This window comes from Pangasianodon hypophthalmus, chromosome 14 (assembly GCF_027358585.1).
Source record: "Pangasianodon hypophthalmus isolate fPanHyp1 chromosome 14, fPanHyp1.pri, whole genome shotgun sequence".
Taxonomy (NCBI): Eukaryota; Metazoa; Chordata; class Actinopteri; order Siluriformes; family Pangasiidae; genus Pangasianodon; species Pangasianodon hypophthalmus.
The window spans coordinates 4,406,907-4,422,804 of record NC_069723.1 but is presented as its reverse complement, the minus strand read 5'-3'; the positions used below and the strand labels follow the sequence as shown (position 1 = coordinate 4,422,804).

General features: G+C 37.5%; 2 protein-coding genes across 6 annotated transcripts in view; one reads left to right on the top strand and one right to left on the bottom strand.

The window, feature by feature from the left end:
• LOC113544498 (chloride channel protein 2) overlaps window positions 1-4,411 on the top strand; it is a 72,010-nt gene extending 67,599 nt beyond the window's left edge. For all 4 annotated transcript variants that reach the window (XM_034310573.2, XM_034310572.2, XM_034310571.2 and 1 more), the window contains one exon: window positions 310-4,411. In XM_034310573.2, the coding sequence (XP_034166464.1) occupies window positions 310-504 (195 nt within the window). In that variant the 3' untranslated portion in view covers window positions 505-4,411. The remainder of the gene's footprint in view (window positions 1-309) is intronic.
• Window positions 4,412-7,216: 2,805 nt separating this feature from the next.
• Window positions 7,217-10,493, bottom strand: hspb12 (heat shock protein, alpha-crystallin-related, b12). Of its 2 annotated transcripts, none has more exons than XM_053239524.1 (3): window positions 10,028-10,493; window positions 8,521-8,642; window positions 7,217-7,760 (listed from the first exon to the last, which is right to left on the bottom strand). In XM_053239524.1, the coding sequence occupies exons 1-3, from the start codon at window positions 10,290-10,292 to the stop codon at window positions 7,608-7,610; spliced, it is 540 nt and encodes a 179-aa protein (XP_053095499.1). In that variant the 5' UTR covers window positions 10,293-10,493; the 3' UTR covers window positions 7,217-7,607. The 2 variants fall into 2 exon arrangements, with proteins under 2 accessions (XP_053095499.1, XP_026799139.1); XM_026943338.3 differs by having other exon boundaries at window positions 10,001-10,436.
• Window positions 10,494-15,898: the final 5,405 nt, after the last annotated feature.

Genomic DNA, 15,898 nt, shown 5'->3' with positions numbered 1-15,898 from the left:
TTTCTCTAATTTATATTTGTTACATTTTGTTTTGTTTGTCATTAATACTGTAATAAAACAACTTTTCAAAAACTTTCGAAAGTGTAAAGTTTGTGTTTGAAAGTGTCTATACAGTATCTTGGTTGCGTAAAATTTGTGGTGTTGTAGCTACATGCGCAAATTTGAAATTCGTTTTGTTGTCATTTTTCTGTTTATGCGCACATACAGAGCGTCTAGCGTCGTTGAGCTTTCTTATACTTATTTCATGTATTGTATAGCAGTGTTTGTAGCATCTGTACGCTAATCTGTGTGAAATCTTCCGTGTTGTAGCTGCGTAAGGCCATCGAGGGTTCGGTGACGGTGAAGGGGGTGAAGGTGCGCCCCCCGCTGGCCAGCTTCAGGGACAGCGGCACCAGCAGCAGTGACGCTGAAGTGACTGAGCTCCACAAACTGTGGAACCGCCACACCAACATGACGCTGCCGAGAGACCAGCAGCCCTCCGACTCGGACGAGAAATCCCAGTGAAAAAACAAAACAAAACAAAGGGAACAGAAAAGACAAGGGAGGATGGAGGAAAGGAGTTGAATAAGACTTGTAATTATTTTTTGTCTGTTTTTTTCTCTGAAAGCTGAAGAGCTGCACACTTCTGGGTTTCTTCTGGAAAGTTCTGTATTCGGTTCGCTGGTGGACGCTTGGAAAAGTGGATTTAAGCTCCTTATCTTTCACGTCCCTCCTCTTCTGCACTGATCTCATTTCCTGGTTTCGAAAAAGGGACGTACTAACGCTACAAATTTGAACAATTTCAGACAAAACTATGTGGTTGCTTTTCTACAGCTTCTGTTCTTCTCTCGTTCTTCCTCTTATCTTTGATCTTCCAGTCTTTTTTTTTTTTTTTTTTTTTTTTTACATAGTCTTCCTTACGTATGCATCCTGATGCTAGTTAGAGAAACAAAGTGATATTTAGCGATATTTACGCTGTTTTTAATGAGCGCTTTTAAATTTCACGCCCACATATGCACCTTTTTTCTTTGTTTTCTTCGTTAACTAAAAGATCAACAGTCTGTTTGTTGTATAAATTATTCTTAAATGCTGATTAACATCCGTAATTATCGGTTGTTCGTCTTATACACTAACCACTCGCTTGATTTTTAATTCCGTTCTCATTAACCGTGATGCACTTTGCTGTAAAAAAAAAAAAAAAATGCTCTTTTGAGAGTTGGTTTTGGTGATTGTTCCAAAATTCACCAACACTACAATCAACAAAGTTCAAATAAGGACTGTTAACTCTAAGGATATTCAATTCCACACTGATTTATTTTGTCTGTTTCTATTTATTTATAAAATTACTTTCTTTTGGAATCGTTTGAAAATGCTAAAAATGTTAGATGTCCAAGGTGAACTTCTCCATAATTTTTTTTTCCTTTTTTTTTTTTTATCTAATGAATTTAACATTCCAGTCTATTGTACATGTCCTGGTTGAACACTGATGGAGCTAATAGAACCTTTTGTTGGGTCTGAAGGTTCCAATTTCCAGATATGTTCCTCAAGGAACCTGTCTGTATCTCATCGTCTCATCAGAGCAGAACCTGGTCTTTCATATTTTGGGTCAGATGCTCTTACTTCCTGCTGAATATTCCTCTTATGTAAGATTTGCAGCATCTCATAGGACCTTCTTTTGGGTCTGAAGAATCTACCTTTGATTTGTTCATCAAGGAACTTGTCCATGTCTCATCATCTCAACAGAACAGACCCACAGAACCTGGACTTTCATATATTGGCTCAGATTCTCTTACTTCCTGCTGAATATTCCTTGTTTATGTTTTCCAGCATCTCACCTACTTTGAGCTTGTAATATCTGAAACAACCAACATGTTCTTCCACACTTTTGACTTGCTTGCCAGAGCAGAACCTGGACATTCCATTCCAGTCAGACACTCCAACATCATGCTGAATAGTTGCCTTAATAAATGTTTGTGGTATCTTTAGGACTTAAGGTTCCAGTATCCCAAGGAACCTGTACAAGCAGAACCTAGTCATGCATATCCCATATCCTGCGTAATATCCTCCTTTTGGAGCTGGTGTAAGATCTCGAGGATCTCATGGGACCTTCTATGCGTTTAGTCTGTAGATAAAACAACCAATATTTTCAAATGTCCAATGTGTTCCTTCAGGAACCTACAGCAGAATCTAGTCGTTCTTATTCTAGGTCAAACACTCGTATTGCCTGCTGAATACTTGACTTATGAAATCCTTGTATAATCCAGAACTAGTTACATAATACGTGGTATGAATGATTAGTTGGTTCTGATGATCAAAGATTCCAAGTTCTCAATTTGTTTCTCAGATAACCAGTCTACATTTTGGTCTCCACATTAAAAAAGGAACTATGGTTCCCAGATCCCTTTTGTTCCTTGAGGAAGTGGTTCACATTTTTGGGTCAGACATTCCTACTTGTGCTTGAAGCTCCAGCATCTTATAAGCTGGGCTGTAAGTACCTGTGGTTCTCAGATCCAGTCTATTTCTTCATTTGGACTTCACCATTAAGAGTAGAGCTGTGTGTAGGTCTGAGTAATTTGTACTACAGTAGCTCCATGGGGGGTTTGCATCAAATACTTTCACAGGTCCGGAAACAGTTTAGTGCCAGGTTTGGATCAGGAACCGAGCCGTGCTGTACCTTCTGGTGGAAAATCGTCAATAATAGGGACCCATCAGTGAAATTTTTTAGACCAAGTACAAGTATGAATACGTTTTTGGCACTCATCAGTACCGAAATGAGTAACTTACTTAGTATTAATCAGTTAGGTATATCATGAAGCATTTATTTAGTTCTGTTTATGTTTCCCTGATTTACATAGTGGCCATGAAAAGCGCAAACGTGTGTGTCTATGCACATATGCTAATAGACTCTGCCTTTGTAACAGTAGCTAGTTGATTTTAAAAAGAAGAACATTAGCTAGCTACATTAGTTAGCTTGGATCATATAGGGTTGCATTTCAGGGGTTGCATTTCAGACCTAGGATTAGGTCACATAGTACCACGTGCTATCAGATGTTCGTATCGGAGCAAATGCGAGCAAATGAACGTGAGCGATATCAGTATCGTAATCGATGCATCTCTAGTTGTTTAGGTATCTAAAGCGATTAAATCGGCCGGGATTCTAATGAACAGTGTCTAACTGCACGCCTTAATGAACGGCTGAGTTGCACAATAATTCATTTTGCATGTTGGGGTGTTTGTAAAATCGATGACGGCAAATCTTCGCTAATAATTTTTAGTATTTTGAAATGTAAATGTCTTCTAGAGCAAAAAACAGACGGATGCTCTTCTTTCCTTGTTGTCTTATTTGTCATTGTGGATGTTTTTGTCATGTTATGCTGATTTTAATTTTGATGCTTGATCCTGACAACTGTCCATCATTGTCCCTCTGACCAATACGCTTGGGTGTGGGTGGGTGCAATGCACGGCTTGCCTTTTTTTTTTATAGAGTACCTTATAGCTCTGATTTAAGATTTTATGATATTAGGTTTACAGATTTAATATATTTGCCTCCTAACATATCAGTACTGGAATGATCGCCTATTAATGTAAGATCTGATCAAACGTGTTTTTGTTTGTTTGTTTGTTTGTTTGTTTATGACTCCAGTCCCGACAGGGAAACATATTAGCGATGTGCTAGGTAGCGTTGCCCTGAAATCTTGAGCGAATGTTAAGTTTTGTCTGACAAAGTGCCTAAAGCATCTCAAATGTGATTTTTTTTTTTTTTTTTTTTTTTTTTTCAGTGTTGTAGATTTATACAAACTGATACACGCACATGACATCGATTTATTATTTTATTTTTACACTCCTCATTACTCATACTTTATTTTTGGGTAACCATAGCAACTTATTGTCATCCTTTATCGTCTTAACAACAGGACATAAAAAAAAAATCACGATCAGACTTGTATTTATTTCTTGTTGTCTTTTGTGTTTCCATCTCGCTTGTTTTAAATAACAAGTGCGTATTTATTAACAATCACCTGAAGAGAAATCGATTGAGCAGAGCAATAGGAATTCTATTTTTTGTTGTTGTTAATGTTATAATATTATAATCTTAAAATTAATGACTCTGTGCAATAATAGCGGTTTGTTTTTAATAGTGTGTGTTTGTGTGAGTGTGTGTGTGTGTGTGTAACTGTAATTACGCCTTGACATGGATGAGAGATGTCATTATTTTTGTAAAGAACCGATGCTATGGTACGCACTGAGACTCTGTTTGTCACTGATGGATCAGCTGATGGAAAAAAGCACAGAGTGTTGAGGGAATTCTGAATCGGAAAAACCTCTGGCACTAAAAATGCGCACACACACACACACACACACACGTGTCCTATTCTTCAGAGAACAAAAGGATTGTTTTATATCAGGGATGAATAAAGAGAATTTAACATAAGCACCATCTTTTTGTGTCTTTTGTTGTGTATATATATATATATTTTTTTTTACTTTTTTGTTATTTTAGATTAATTAATTTTAATTTCATTATTTTATTTTATAAGTATATTTTTGTCTTATTTTAGTTTACATTATTCTTTATATTCTTATCATTTTCTTTTATTTTCGCTTGTTATTTGTTTCTACCTTTGTATTGTCTCCTGAGTTTTTAATGTATGAACAGCACATGCTCCCACGCACATCTGTGTGTGTGTGTGTGTGTGTGTGTGTGTGTGTGTGTGTGTGTGTGTGTCTGTTGCACTTTCCTGTTTCCTGATTGGCCAGGAGTGACCTGTGGTGAAGTCACTGAAGGTTGTGATTGGATATTTAATGCAGTGACGCTGCTAATCCCCGAGACGCTTCAGGTGCGACTTTACACTTTACTCTATAGAGAGAGAGAGAGAGAGAAAGAGAGAATAAATCTGTCATATCTTACATATCTGTCTGTCCATTTGTCTGTCTCTCCGTCTTTCTATCAGTCTGTCTGTCCACCTTTGTGTCTGTTTCTCCCTCTGTCTGTCTGTCTACCCCCCCCCCCCCCATCTGTCTGTGCCTGTCTGTCTCTTTTACTCTATTTCCTCTCTCTCTCTCTCTCTCTCTCTCTCTCTCTCTCTCTCTCTCATATCTATCTATCTATCTATCTATCTATCTGTCTTTCTCTCTGTCTCACTGTTTTATATCTGTCTGTCACTCTATATAACTATGCCTGTTTATTTCTTTTTCTCTCTCTGTCTTACATACTCACTCTCTCTATCTGTCTGTGCCTGTCTGTCTCTTTTACTCTATTTCTCTCTCTCTCTCTCTCTCTCTCTCTCTCTCTCTCTCTCTCTCTTGGATTAGTGCTATTGCATGTAAATGTGTGTGTGTGTGTGTGTGTGTGTGTGTGTGTGTTGGGGTATAAAATAAGTACAAATCAAAACTGAAACTTGAAGAGGAGTCAGAATGAAACGGAGCGAGGGAGTGAGCAAATGGAGATCAGATTTGATCAGATTTGAACTCTGTCACAGCTTTGTACACTTTAAAGGCCAGCGCGTAGAAATGTAGAAATTGAAGTTGAAAAGGTTAATTTTCAGGTTAAATTTGATTGTCTGCTGTTCAGACCACAGAGAAAAGGGCAGATGGATATCGGACATGTGGAATTAAAAAAAAATCTGATCTGATCTGTCTGAAGCTGTTTAAAGTGAGATACAGCATCAGATCCCTGACTTCACGTAACATCACCCGGATATCAACTTATTTAAATTCCAGCAAATGAAGTCATAAAAATATTTCAACTCTAGACAAACTTATCTAATACTTTATTATTATACTTATTGTTATTGTTAGATTATTAAGAATAATTTTACTAGTTTTAAAAAAAATCCCAGTCTACTGGTAAATAATTAATATTATAGTTACCGTTACAATTACAATTATTAATTTTTATTAATTTTATTGAACCAAACTTCATACTTTTTTGTCCATTTATAGTTTAATAATATATAATAATAATGGTGTTTGATTTAATGTTAGTGAAACAAGTTAGTTCCTGTTCTCACTTACATTATAGCAGCTATAATCAGTCGTTCCCTCACCAGCTTCTTTTTTTTCTCTCTCTCTCTCTCTTGTTAATACGACAAAAAAAAACATAACGCAGCTTGTCATGTTACCGAGAAACCGCAAAAAGTGTAAACTCCTCTGTCCTGAAGACGTCGTAACACTTAAAGTTACAGCTTTACCTCTGATTGTTGCAAAGAGCTGACACTGGAGACTCCTTCCATTTTTATTTATTTATTTTAAATTTTGTTTTCTCCTTCCGTTGCGTTTTTTTTAATCCGGTTATATGGCTCGTCCACCATGAATGAGCTGTTGCTATAGAAACGATAACGTATTTGAACGAGTGCATTAATATAAACCTGGGATTTGCAGCTGCACTACTGTCAGAGCTGCTGTTCTAGGAAATTAATCAACACCGTCTGACCAATCAGGACACAGAATGAGATTTCTCCTAATGACTTCGGTGTGAATGTTGTGTTTAGGGTTAAAAATGACGGAGGGGACGTTTTTATCGTTGAAGGCGTGATGTTGAGTTGCGTGGGGTTTATGAGCTGTGACAAGCGTGAGATTTAATTTTTGTGCTTTTAAAACGTGTGTCAGGCCGATTAGCATCGAGGAGCTTGCTGGCAACACAAGCCACACACACACACACACACACACACACACACACAATACCATAATACATAATGTCCTGTGGTTAAGTGTCTGTTGGTGCTGTTACGTTAAAATATTTTAAACTTATTTTTACAAAAAAAAATCACAATAGTATTTATCTATTTAATAATTGTTTAATTTTTCTTTGTAGTATAAAAGTACAAAACATTAAATTGTGTGTTGTATGCTAGTAAACATGAAAATGGTGGTTACAATAATCTGTAGTTAAACACTCAGCATGATTCATTTGCATTATGCTACTTAGCTAACTCTGCTAACTTGCTCACTGCTAGCTAAAATCCATCATTAGCATTGTTAGTATGTTTTGGGTAAAATTTAAATCAGCACAATGGAATAAATCCATTAGCTTTTAAAGCCAGTCAGGAGTTAGCAAACTACGGATATCTGTACAATATCTGTAGTTACAAATTTAGCATCACTTCATTTGCATCATGTTAACTGTGCTAACTGAGCTGAGTGATCTCTGCTAGCTTAAATCCATTGTTAGCATTGTTAGAATGTTTTTGTAAAGTTTAATTCACTTAAACTACAGATGATACATGGAGATTTGTGGTTAAATTAACCCTTTAATACCAGAGTCAGGAATTAGCAAACATGTAACAACACTAATGGAGAACATGCTAAATGTATGCTACATGCAGCGTTAAATAATATCCATTTTCTTTGGATGAAACAAAAAAAATTACGTCTGCTTTTAAAAGTGATAAGTGAGCATGCTAAGTGCTAAAGGCTACTGAAAACTAGGCTATGCTAAATAAATAATGTGCTAAATGCCTTCATTTAATCATTAACACAAATTAATATAGATACATTTTCACAGTGCTAATGCTAGCTGTGCTAATACAGTAGTACACCATGTTGATTCATATTGTGTGTATTTTTTTGGTTGCCAGGTTGCCAGAGGTCAAAGGTTAGGAAGTCTGAGGTGAGTCAGAAGGTCGGGGTCAGGGACGTGACGGGGGTCTGGACGTGCTTTTCACACTGATCACGAGCATGCCCTCCGGCGTCAGAGTCCCGCTAACAGACAGAGGGTCCATGTCCTCTGGCAGCAAAGACTTGTGGGTAAATTTGTCCGTGACGCAGCCGTCATCTCCGACCTGTGAGATGGAGAGAGCCGAGACACGACTTTTAATATTTACACACTGCAAAAAAACATTATACAGCAATTAGCAAGTAAAGTTATTATACATACAGGCTAATTCATGTATTACATTAGATATATAAAATAAATTATCTATAAAATAACTATAAGATTATTATTATGAAGTTTGCCTCATGAAACTGTCTTATTAATTTGTCAGATAATTTTTTAATTTTTAAAATTTTTCTTATTTCAAGCAGGTACTTATACAAGGAGGCAAAATTCTCTGCAAAAAATAGAATAAGACCATTTTAAGGTTACAATATAATTTAATATTTATTTTATTAAATAAATGATTGAATGAATAATAAGAAAAATTAGACAAATATGACTATTTATGTACGATTTTGTTACTTGCTAAGACTTCGTTAATCACAGTGAAATAATTTTTAAACAAACATACAAATAGATGCCTCGTGTTTGTTTGCTTGTTTGTTTGTTTACAAGACCAAATGACCAAAAACTTATGAAAAAAGCAACTTTTAAAATTTTTTATTTAAAAATTCCCAGGTTGTTTTTCAAGGCTTAATAATAATAATAATAATAATAATAATAATAATAATTACTATTATTATATTTACATATTCAAAGTTAATTTTACAGCTAATTTATACTATATGTGTGTATATATAATATGTAATATTATATCTGGGAATCAATATAATATCTGGGAATAATCTGGGAAATTACACATACACACACACACACACACACACCTTCTCAGCGTGAATAACGATGCTGCTGTTGAAGGCCATCACCACTATATCATGCGGCTCAAATCGGCTGACGTCCGCCGACGTGTAATAACGATCATCCACCCAGATCGCTCCTGTACTGACTGAAACACACACAGACGCTCAGTTACTGCTACAGTACCATCACGAAGTTGATTATTTTCCTCCAACAGCATGTCCCCAAGTGTTTTATTCCTCTTACACCACAGCAGTTTACCAACAAATACAATTTCTATTTTTTTAAAGAACGACACATCATACTACTTATTCGTTTAGAGTTTGATGTTGTAATGTCAGTGAAACAAGTTAGTTCCTGTTGTCACGTTACTACAGCAGCTGTAAACAGCCATTCCCTCATCAGCCTCTCTTTTTCTCTCTCTTGTTGTTAGCAAGACAAAAACATTTATGTAGTTTGTCGTGTTTTGGTTCTGAGAAACCTCAAAGATGTCTGAAAACTTAGTTACAGCTTTACCTCTGACTGTTACAAAGCGCTGAGACTGGAGACTCATTCCATCAAAGTTACATAAACAGCTTCAGTGCATCAACGATTACACACGTACATGTACACGTTCCTGTTACTATAGAAACGATAACGTGCTAGAGCGAGTGTGTTACTATACTGTAACGTGTTTCTCTCAGAGGTTTCACTCTTGATTTTATGAGGTCTGTTTGTTTACATCAGACTCTTTATCTCGTGAAATTTATCTTGTGTGTGTGTGTGTGTGTGTGTGTGTATGATTTCACACCAATCTCATCCAGTGTCTGGAGCTAATGTGGCTTTAAGTGCCTGTAACTCCTCTCTCTCTCTCTCTCTCTCTCTCTCTCTCTCTCTCTCTCTCTCTCTCTCTCTCTCTCTCTCTCACTCACACACACACACACACACACACACACACACACACACACTCTTTCTCTCTCTATTAGTCTGTCTCTCTATCCATCACTCTTTGTCTCCCTCTCACACTCTGTTTTTCTGTCTCTTGCTCTCTCTCTATCTTTCTCTCTGTCTCTCTCTCTCACACACACACACTCTCCGTTGCTCTCTTTGTTGCACTCTGTCAATTTCTCTCTCTCCCTCTCTCCCTCTCTCCCTCTCTCTCTTTCTTTCTGTATGATGTAATGGTCAGTCTGGAGCCTAAACTCTGATGAATGTCGTCTGGGGAGAAATAACGCTGTAGGAGAAAAATGGCCACCTGCTCGCTCTCTCTCCCAGCACTCACATCTCCTTCATAATTCAGAGCGAGGCAAATGTCTAACACTAAGACCGATATTTTACAATCTTGTTTAAATATAGATCATTACAAATCGTACAATTTGGTGGCATCCAATTTATCTGTGGATTTTTCAAATATTCGTCATTTTCGTCTGTTTTGCTATCACTTTACTATTGATTTAGATCAACTTAAAAAATTTGATCAATCAAAACTGAACAATCTTTGTCTCATTTCTCAACCACACATCTCACCATGTGTGTCTCCATGGCTCCAGTCACCTTGGTAACCCCCTGTGTGGGATTTCCTGTCTCCCTGGCAACCTCCGAATGTTTCTCTCTCGCTCATGAACGACTCCGAGTCGCCTTCGTGACCCCCGAAAAGCGCCGTTGCTCTCTGATCCAGGAAAGGCATGAAGAGGGGATCTGAAGGAGGAGAGGAAGCTTCCGTTTGGATGGATGTGATGCTGCTACAGCTGTACCTCGCTGAAGAACGGAACGAGGATGAGGACGAACGAGAGGAAGAGCAGCTGGTCAGAGAGGTCATTGTGCTGGATGAACCAGAAGTTGGACTGTTAGAGCTGGAGAACTTTGCGGGTCTGATTTAACCCATGCCCTGGTGCATTGTGGGTCTGAACGGTGCTTTTCCTGTCTCCATACATGGCCTCTCTCCTGGCATTAGAGCTCCCGGAATAACCGAAGAGCTGATAAGACGTGGAAAAAGCTCTTCAGAAGACACTTCAGAAAGAGTGGGAGATACACAGGAACCAACCGTCCATCACATCTCCTCAGCTTACTCCACCTACCTGCTGTTTCTACACTCGAGTCTAAACGCCTGATTCCTGTATCATAAACTATTCAATATATATGTAAACCCCATTTCTGGAAAAGTTGGGATATTTTCTAAAATGCAGTGAGGACAAGAATCTGTGATTTGTTCTTTCTCTTGACTCTTTATTTAACTGAAAATAGTACAGCGAAAAGATTTCCAGTGTTTTTTTTTTGACCAACTTCAATGTATTTTGTAAATATAAACAAATTTAAAATTTGATGCTTGCAACACACTCAAAAAAAGGTTGGGACAGAGGCATGTTTTCCACTGTGTTACATCACCTTTCCTTTTAATTACACTTTTGAATCGTTTCGGAACTGAGGATACTAATTGTTGCAGTTTTGTAATTTTTGCCCATTTTTGCTTGATACAAGACTTCAGCTGCTCAACAGTCGGTGGCCGCCGTTGTCTAATTCTCCTGTTCATGACGCACTATACATATTCACTAGGAGGCAGATCTGGACTGCTGGCAGGCCAGTCAAGCACACACACGCTGTGTCTACGAAGACACGCTGTTATAGTACATGCAGAATGAGGCCAGACATTGTCTTGCTGAAATATCTATGAACGTCGCGGGAAAAGGTGTCGCCTTGATGGCACCATGTCTCCCTAAAATCCCAATATATGTCTCCATTTCAATGGTACCATCATATGCAAGTCACCCATGCCATGGGCACTGATGCATCCCATACCATGACAGATGTTGGCTTTTCGTGGATTTTGTGGACTGTGTTGATTGACATTGGTTTTCCAAAGTAATGGTTTTCCGAGCCCATGTGGCTATATTTATCAGAGTAGCATGATGGTTTCTCATGCAATGCCATCTAAGGGCTCAAAGGTCACACAGATTCAACAGTGGTTTCTGGCCTTGCCCTATACAGACTGAGATTTCTCCGGATTCCCTCAATCTTTTCACAGTATTATGTACTGTAGATGGTGAAAAACGTAAATTCTTTGCAACCTTGCAATGTTCTTTTTGAACTGATTGACAATTCTCTCATGAAGTTTAGCACAAAGTGGTGGTGAGCCACAACCCATCTTTGCTTTGTGGATCCTCCTCTTATAACAAATCATGATACTCTCACCTGTTACCAACTCACCTGCTTGTTGTAGAATGTTTCAAAACTGTGTAACCTGAATATTCTATAAACTTTTCACTCTTACTTTGCCTCTGGCACAACTTTTTTTGTGTGTTGCAGGAATCAAATTCAAAATTTGTTTATATTTACAAAATGCTATCATGTTGGTCAGCCAAAAATATTAAAAGTCATTTTTTTTGTACTTTTGTCAGTCAAATAAAGATTCAAGAGAATTTACAAATTGCAGATTTTTGTTTTTATTGCATTTTAGAAAAAATATATATGTATGTGATTTAAATAATTTTTTTTCAAAATAAAATACCAAAAATGAAATGCAGTAATCAGATTAACACTATACATCTGTTGAATAATCTGATTACTGAGCTTGCATAAGAATTTACCCCCTTGACCTTTTCCACATTGTGTGGCGTTAAAAACCTGGAACTGAAAATGACTTCATTGGGATTTTATATCATTGAATCTACACAAAATATCCCATAATATTGAAGTGAAGGGAAAATCTATTTATAGTCTGTAACATTATTTATGTATAAAGAATGTAAAAGTTGTGCATGCACAACCATTCACCCCCCCCCCCCCCACACACACACACACACCAATCAATATGAAACCTGAATATGAATGGAGTTGTGCAATTAGTGTCACATGATCTCAATATAAACACACCTGCTCCTGGAGGAACCTAAACATACAGCATCATGAAGACTAAGGAGAGATCAGAACAAGTCCAGGACAAAGTTCTGGAGAAATATCAATCACGGTTTGGATATAAAAAAAAAGGTCCCAAACTTTGAACCTCCTGCAGAGCAACATTAAATCTGTTAGTAAAAAATGTAAAGAATGTGAAAGAATTGCAACTCTGCCTAGAGGAGACCATCCACCCAAAGTCAGTGAGTTGGTAAAGAGGGGATTCGTCAGAGATACAACCATGTGGACAAGCAGAACTCTGGACATGATCCTACTACCACCACCATGCTTTATGGGATTCTCAGGGTAATGAGCAGTGTTGGGATTAATTGTGCTCCGTCACTAATCAAAAATTGGGACACAGCCCTCCTTTTCTGTGATCAATAATATTATTGGGACACAACATTCCTGTACTGCTGCTGACTGTTTTGAAAACACAGCCTTCTCTCACTCTTGGTCAATACCTGGGACACAGCGCAGTCCTTCCTTCACTGTCATCATTAATTGAAACACAGCCGTCTTTTAATCTTAGTCACTAATTTGGATGCACCGTTTTACTACCAATTGTACACTACCCCTTCCTCAGTTCCTGTCAGTCACTATTTGGGACACAACCTCCCTTTGTCGTATTCCACTATTTTGTTTGGTTACTGATCTCAGCCTTATTTGTTGGGCAAAAATTGGGACACAACCTTCCCTTACTGTTGGCCAATAAATTAAAATACAGCCCTTTCTTAATGTTAATCACTACTTGTCATGCAGCCTGCGGTTTACCACAGGTCATTGATTGCAACAGAGTGTTCCCTAACTCAATTCAATTCAATTTTATTTGTATAATGCTGGACATTGTCATAAAGTAGCTTTACAGAAATATATAAATTCAGGATGTAAATTGAGTACAAAACTGTTTGTGGCAATTGCAGTCCTAAGCCATCTTCATGGTTTCTAAGTGGTACAATCCACAGTAATCTCATGTCCGGAGAGCAGGAAGGGTCAGGATCACTGATATCTCAGGAGTAGCATGTGTAGCTCGAGTGAGAGAGAGAGAGAAATACAGATTATTAGGTATGCTTATTGTCAGCATCCAAACATCCCAGTCCACCACAACACTCTATGCCGATGAACCCTCAGGATCTGCTCCTTTACTATTCACAAAAAGGCTTGACTAAACTAATATCTTTTCAGCTTAGACTTGAACACTGAGACTTAAACACTGTCTGAGACCTGAACACTAATTGGAAAGCTGTTCCATAACTGTGGGGCTTTGTAAGTGAAAGCTCTACCCCCTGCTGTAGCCTTCACTATTCAAAATACCAACAAATAGCCTGCACCTTTTGATCAAAGTAGGCATGGCGGATCATAAAAGACCAGAAGTTCACTCAGGTACTGCAGCACGAGACCATTCAGTGCTTTATAGGCAAATAGTAGTATTTTATAATGAATGTGAAATTTGATTGGGAGCCAATGCAGTGTGAATAAGATAGGGGTGATGTGGTCATATATTTTGGTTCGATTCTAGTAAGGACTCTTGCTGCTGCATTCTACTGAAACATCTAGACAGTAAGGCATTACAATAATCCAACCTAGAAGCAACAAAAGCGTGAACTAATTTTTCTGCATCGCGTAGTGACATTATATTTCTTATCTAAGCAATATTTCTGAGATGAAAGAAGGCTAGTAATAGTATCTACATGAGCTTCAAATGAAAGACTGGAGTCAATAATCACACCAAGATCTTTTACTGCTGCACATGATGAAACAGAAAGGCTGTGCAGATATACTATGTAATCAGAAAGCTTACTTCTATATGTCTGTGGTCCTAGTACAAGTACTTCTGTCTTGTCAGAATTAAGTAGAAGGAAGTTACTAAACATCCAGTGTCTAATGTCCTTTACACATTCCTCAACTTTATTAAGCTGGTGTCTCTCACCTGGCTTTGCTGAAACATACAACTGTGTGTAGAGAAGTCACCATTTACATCTACAAACTGATAACGATCAGTCAAATAAGACCTGAGCCGGGAGAGGGCCATTCCCTTAACTCCGACAACATGATGATCAATGGTGTCAAAAGCTGCACTAAGGACAAGCAATGAGATGAAACCCTGATCAGATGCCAGTAGTTGGTCATTTACCACTTTAACCAGCGCTGTCTCTGTGCTATGATGAAGCCTAAATCCTGACTGATACATTTCATGAATGCTGTGTAGGTTTGAGCATAACTACTGTGCTACAACCTTTTCTAGGATTTTGGAGATAAAGGGGAGGTTTGATATTGGTCTATAGTTAGACAGCTGACAGAGGTCAAGTTCAGGTTTTTTTAATCAGGGGTTTTATAACTGCTGGTTTGAAAGATTTAGGTACTTAGCTAGTGCTAAGAGAAGAATTGATTATTTTTAGAAGAGGTTTGATTGTTTCTGGAATTATCTGTTTGAAGAAACATGTAGGTAAGGGATCTGGTACACAAGTTGATGATTTTGATGAGGAAATTAGTGAAATTAGTAGGTTAGGTCTCTCGAAATTAATTAGGTCTCTCGAAGGGGAGTAAAACATTCTAATCGCTGATCTGTTATGGTTATATTATTATCTACAGGTTTAGTCATCAAATTGTCTAGTTTTAAATTCATAGTCTGAAATTTTTGCCTGATATTTTCAATTTTGCCATTGAAAAAAGTCATCGCTGCTACACATTGATGGTGTGCATGTTTCTGTGGTGGTCTTATTCCTAGTTAATTTTGCTACAGTATTAAATAAGAATCTAGGATTATTTTTGTTATCTTCTGTTCGGGTGGAGAGATACATTGATCTAGCAGCACTAAGAGCTTTCCTATAGCTCAAAATGCTCTCCTTCCATGCTGTTTTAAATAATACCTTTAATAGTACTAAATTTAATTTGACGCCATTTACTTTATAATTTTTGAGTCATCTGTTTTAAGGTGCATGTGTGATCATTATACCAGGGTGCTACTTTTTTCTAATTTTTCTTTTAAGTGGAGCTATATTATCTAGAGCGTAGAGAACTCTGACTCTAAGATTTCAGTTGCCTGATCAAGTTCTGTGGGGTCAGATGGTGTTCCAATAATAGTTGATAACTCTGGGAGATTATTGATAAAACTCTGTGCAGTAGCTGACGTGAATATACATTTGACGTGGTAGCGTGGCAAGATGAATATATTACGACTAAGGCACAATTTAAAAAAGAGAAGATAATGATCTGTGATGGCTTCAGACTGCGGAAATGTGACTATATTTTCTATATTTAATCCAAATGTTAGTATTAGATCAAGAGTGTGACCACCATTATGAGTGGGTCCTATTACATTCTGATTAACCCCTAGTGAATCTAGAATGGACACAACCACTGTTCTCAGAGGGTCTTCCGGGTTATCACAGTGAATTTTAAATTCTCCAACAATTAATGCTTTGTGTAAAGAAATCGTCAAATTCACAAAGGAATTCAGAGTCTGTAAATAATAAGTAGCGGAATCGACTGTGTAGACTTATTTATTTTCATGGCTACATATATTATGTTAGT

Bases quoted from the DNA above. Each gene is read 5' to 3' on its own strand.
- hspb12 (XM_026943338.3), bottom strand. From the start codon at position 10,292: ATGACCTCTCTGACCAGCTGCTCTTCCTCTCGTTCGTCCTCATCCTCG. The intron at 8,643-10,000 runs GTGAGATGTGTG...TGTGTGTTTCAG, and splicing joins GAGCCATGGAGACACACATG to TCAGTACAGGAGCGATCTGG. The intron at 7,761-8,520 runs GTGTGTGTGTGT...TCCATCTCACAG, and splicing joins TCGTTATTCACGCTGAGAAG to GTCGGAGATGACGGCTGCGT.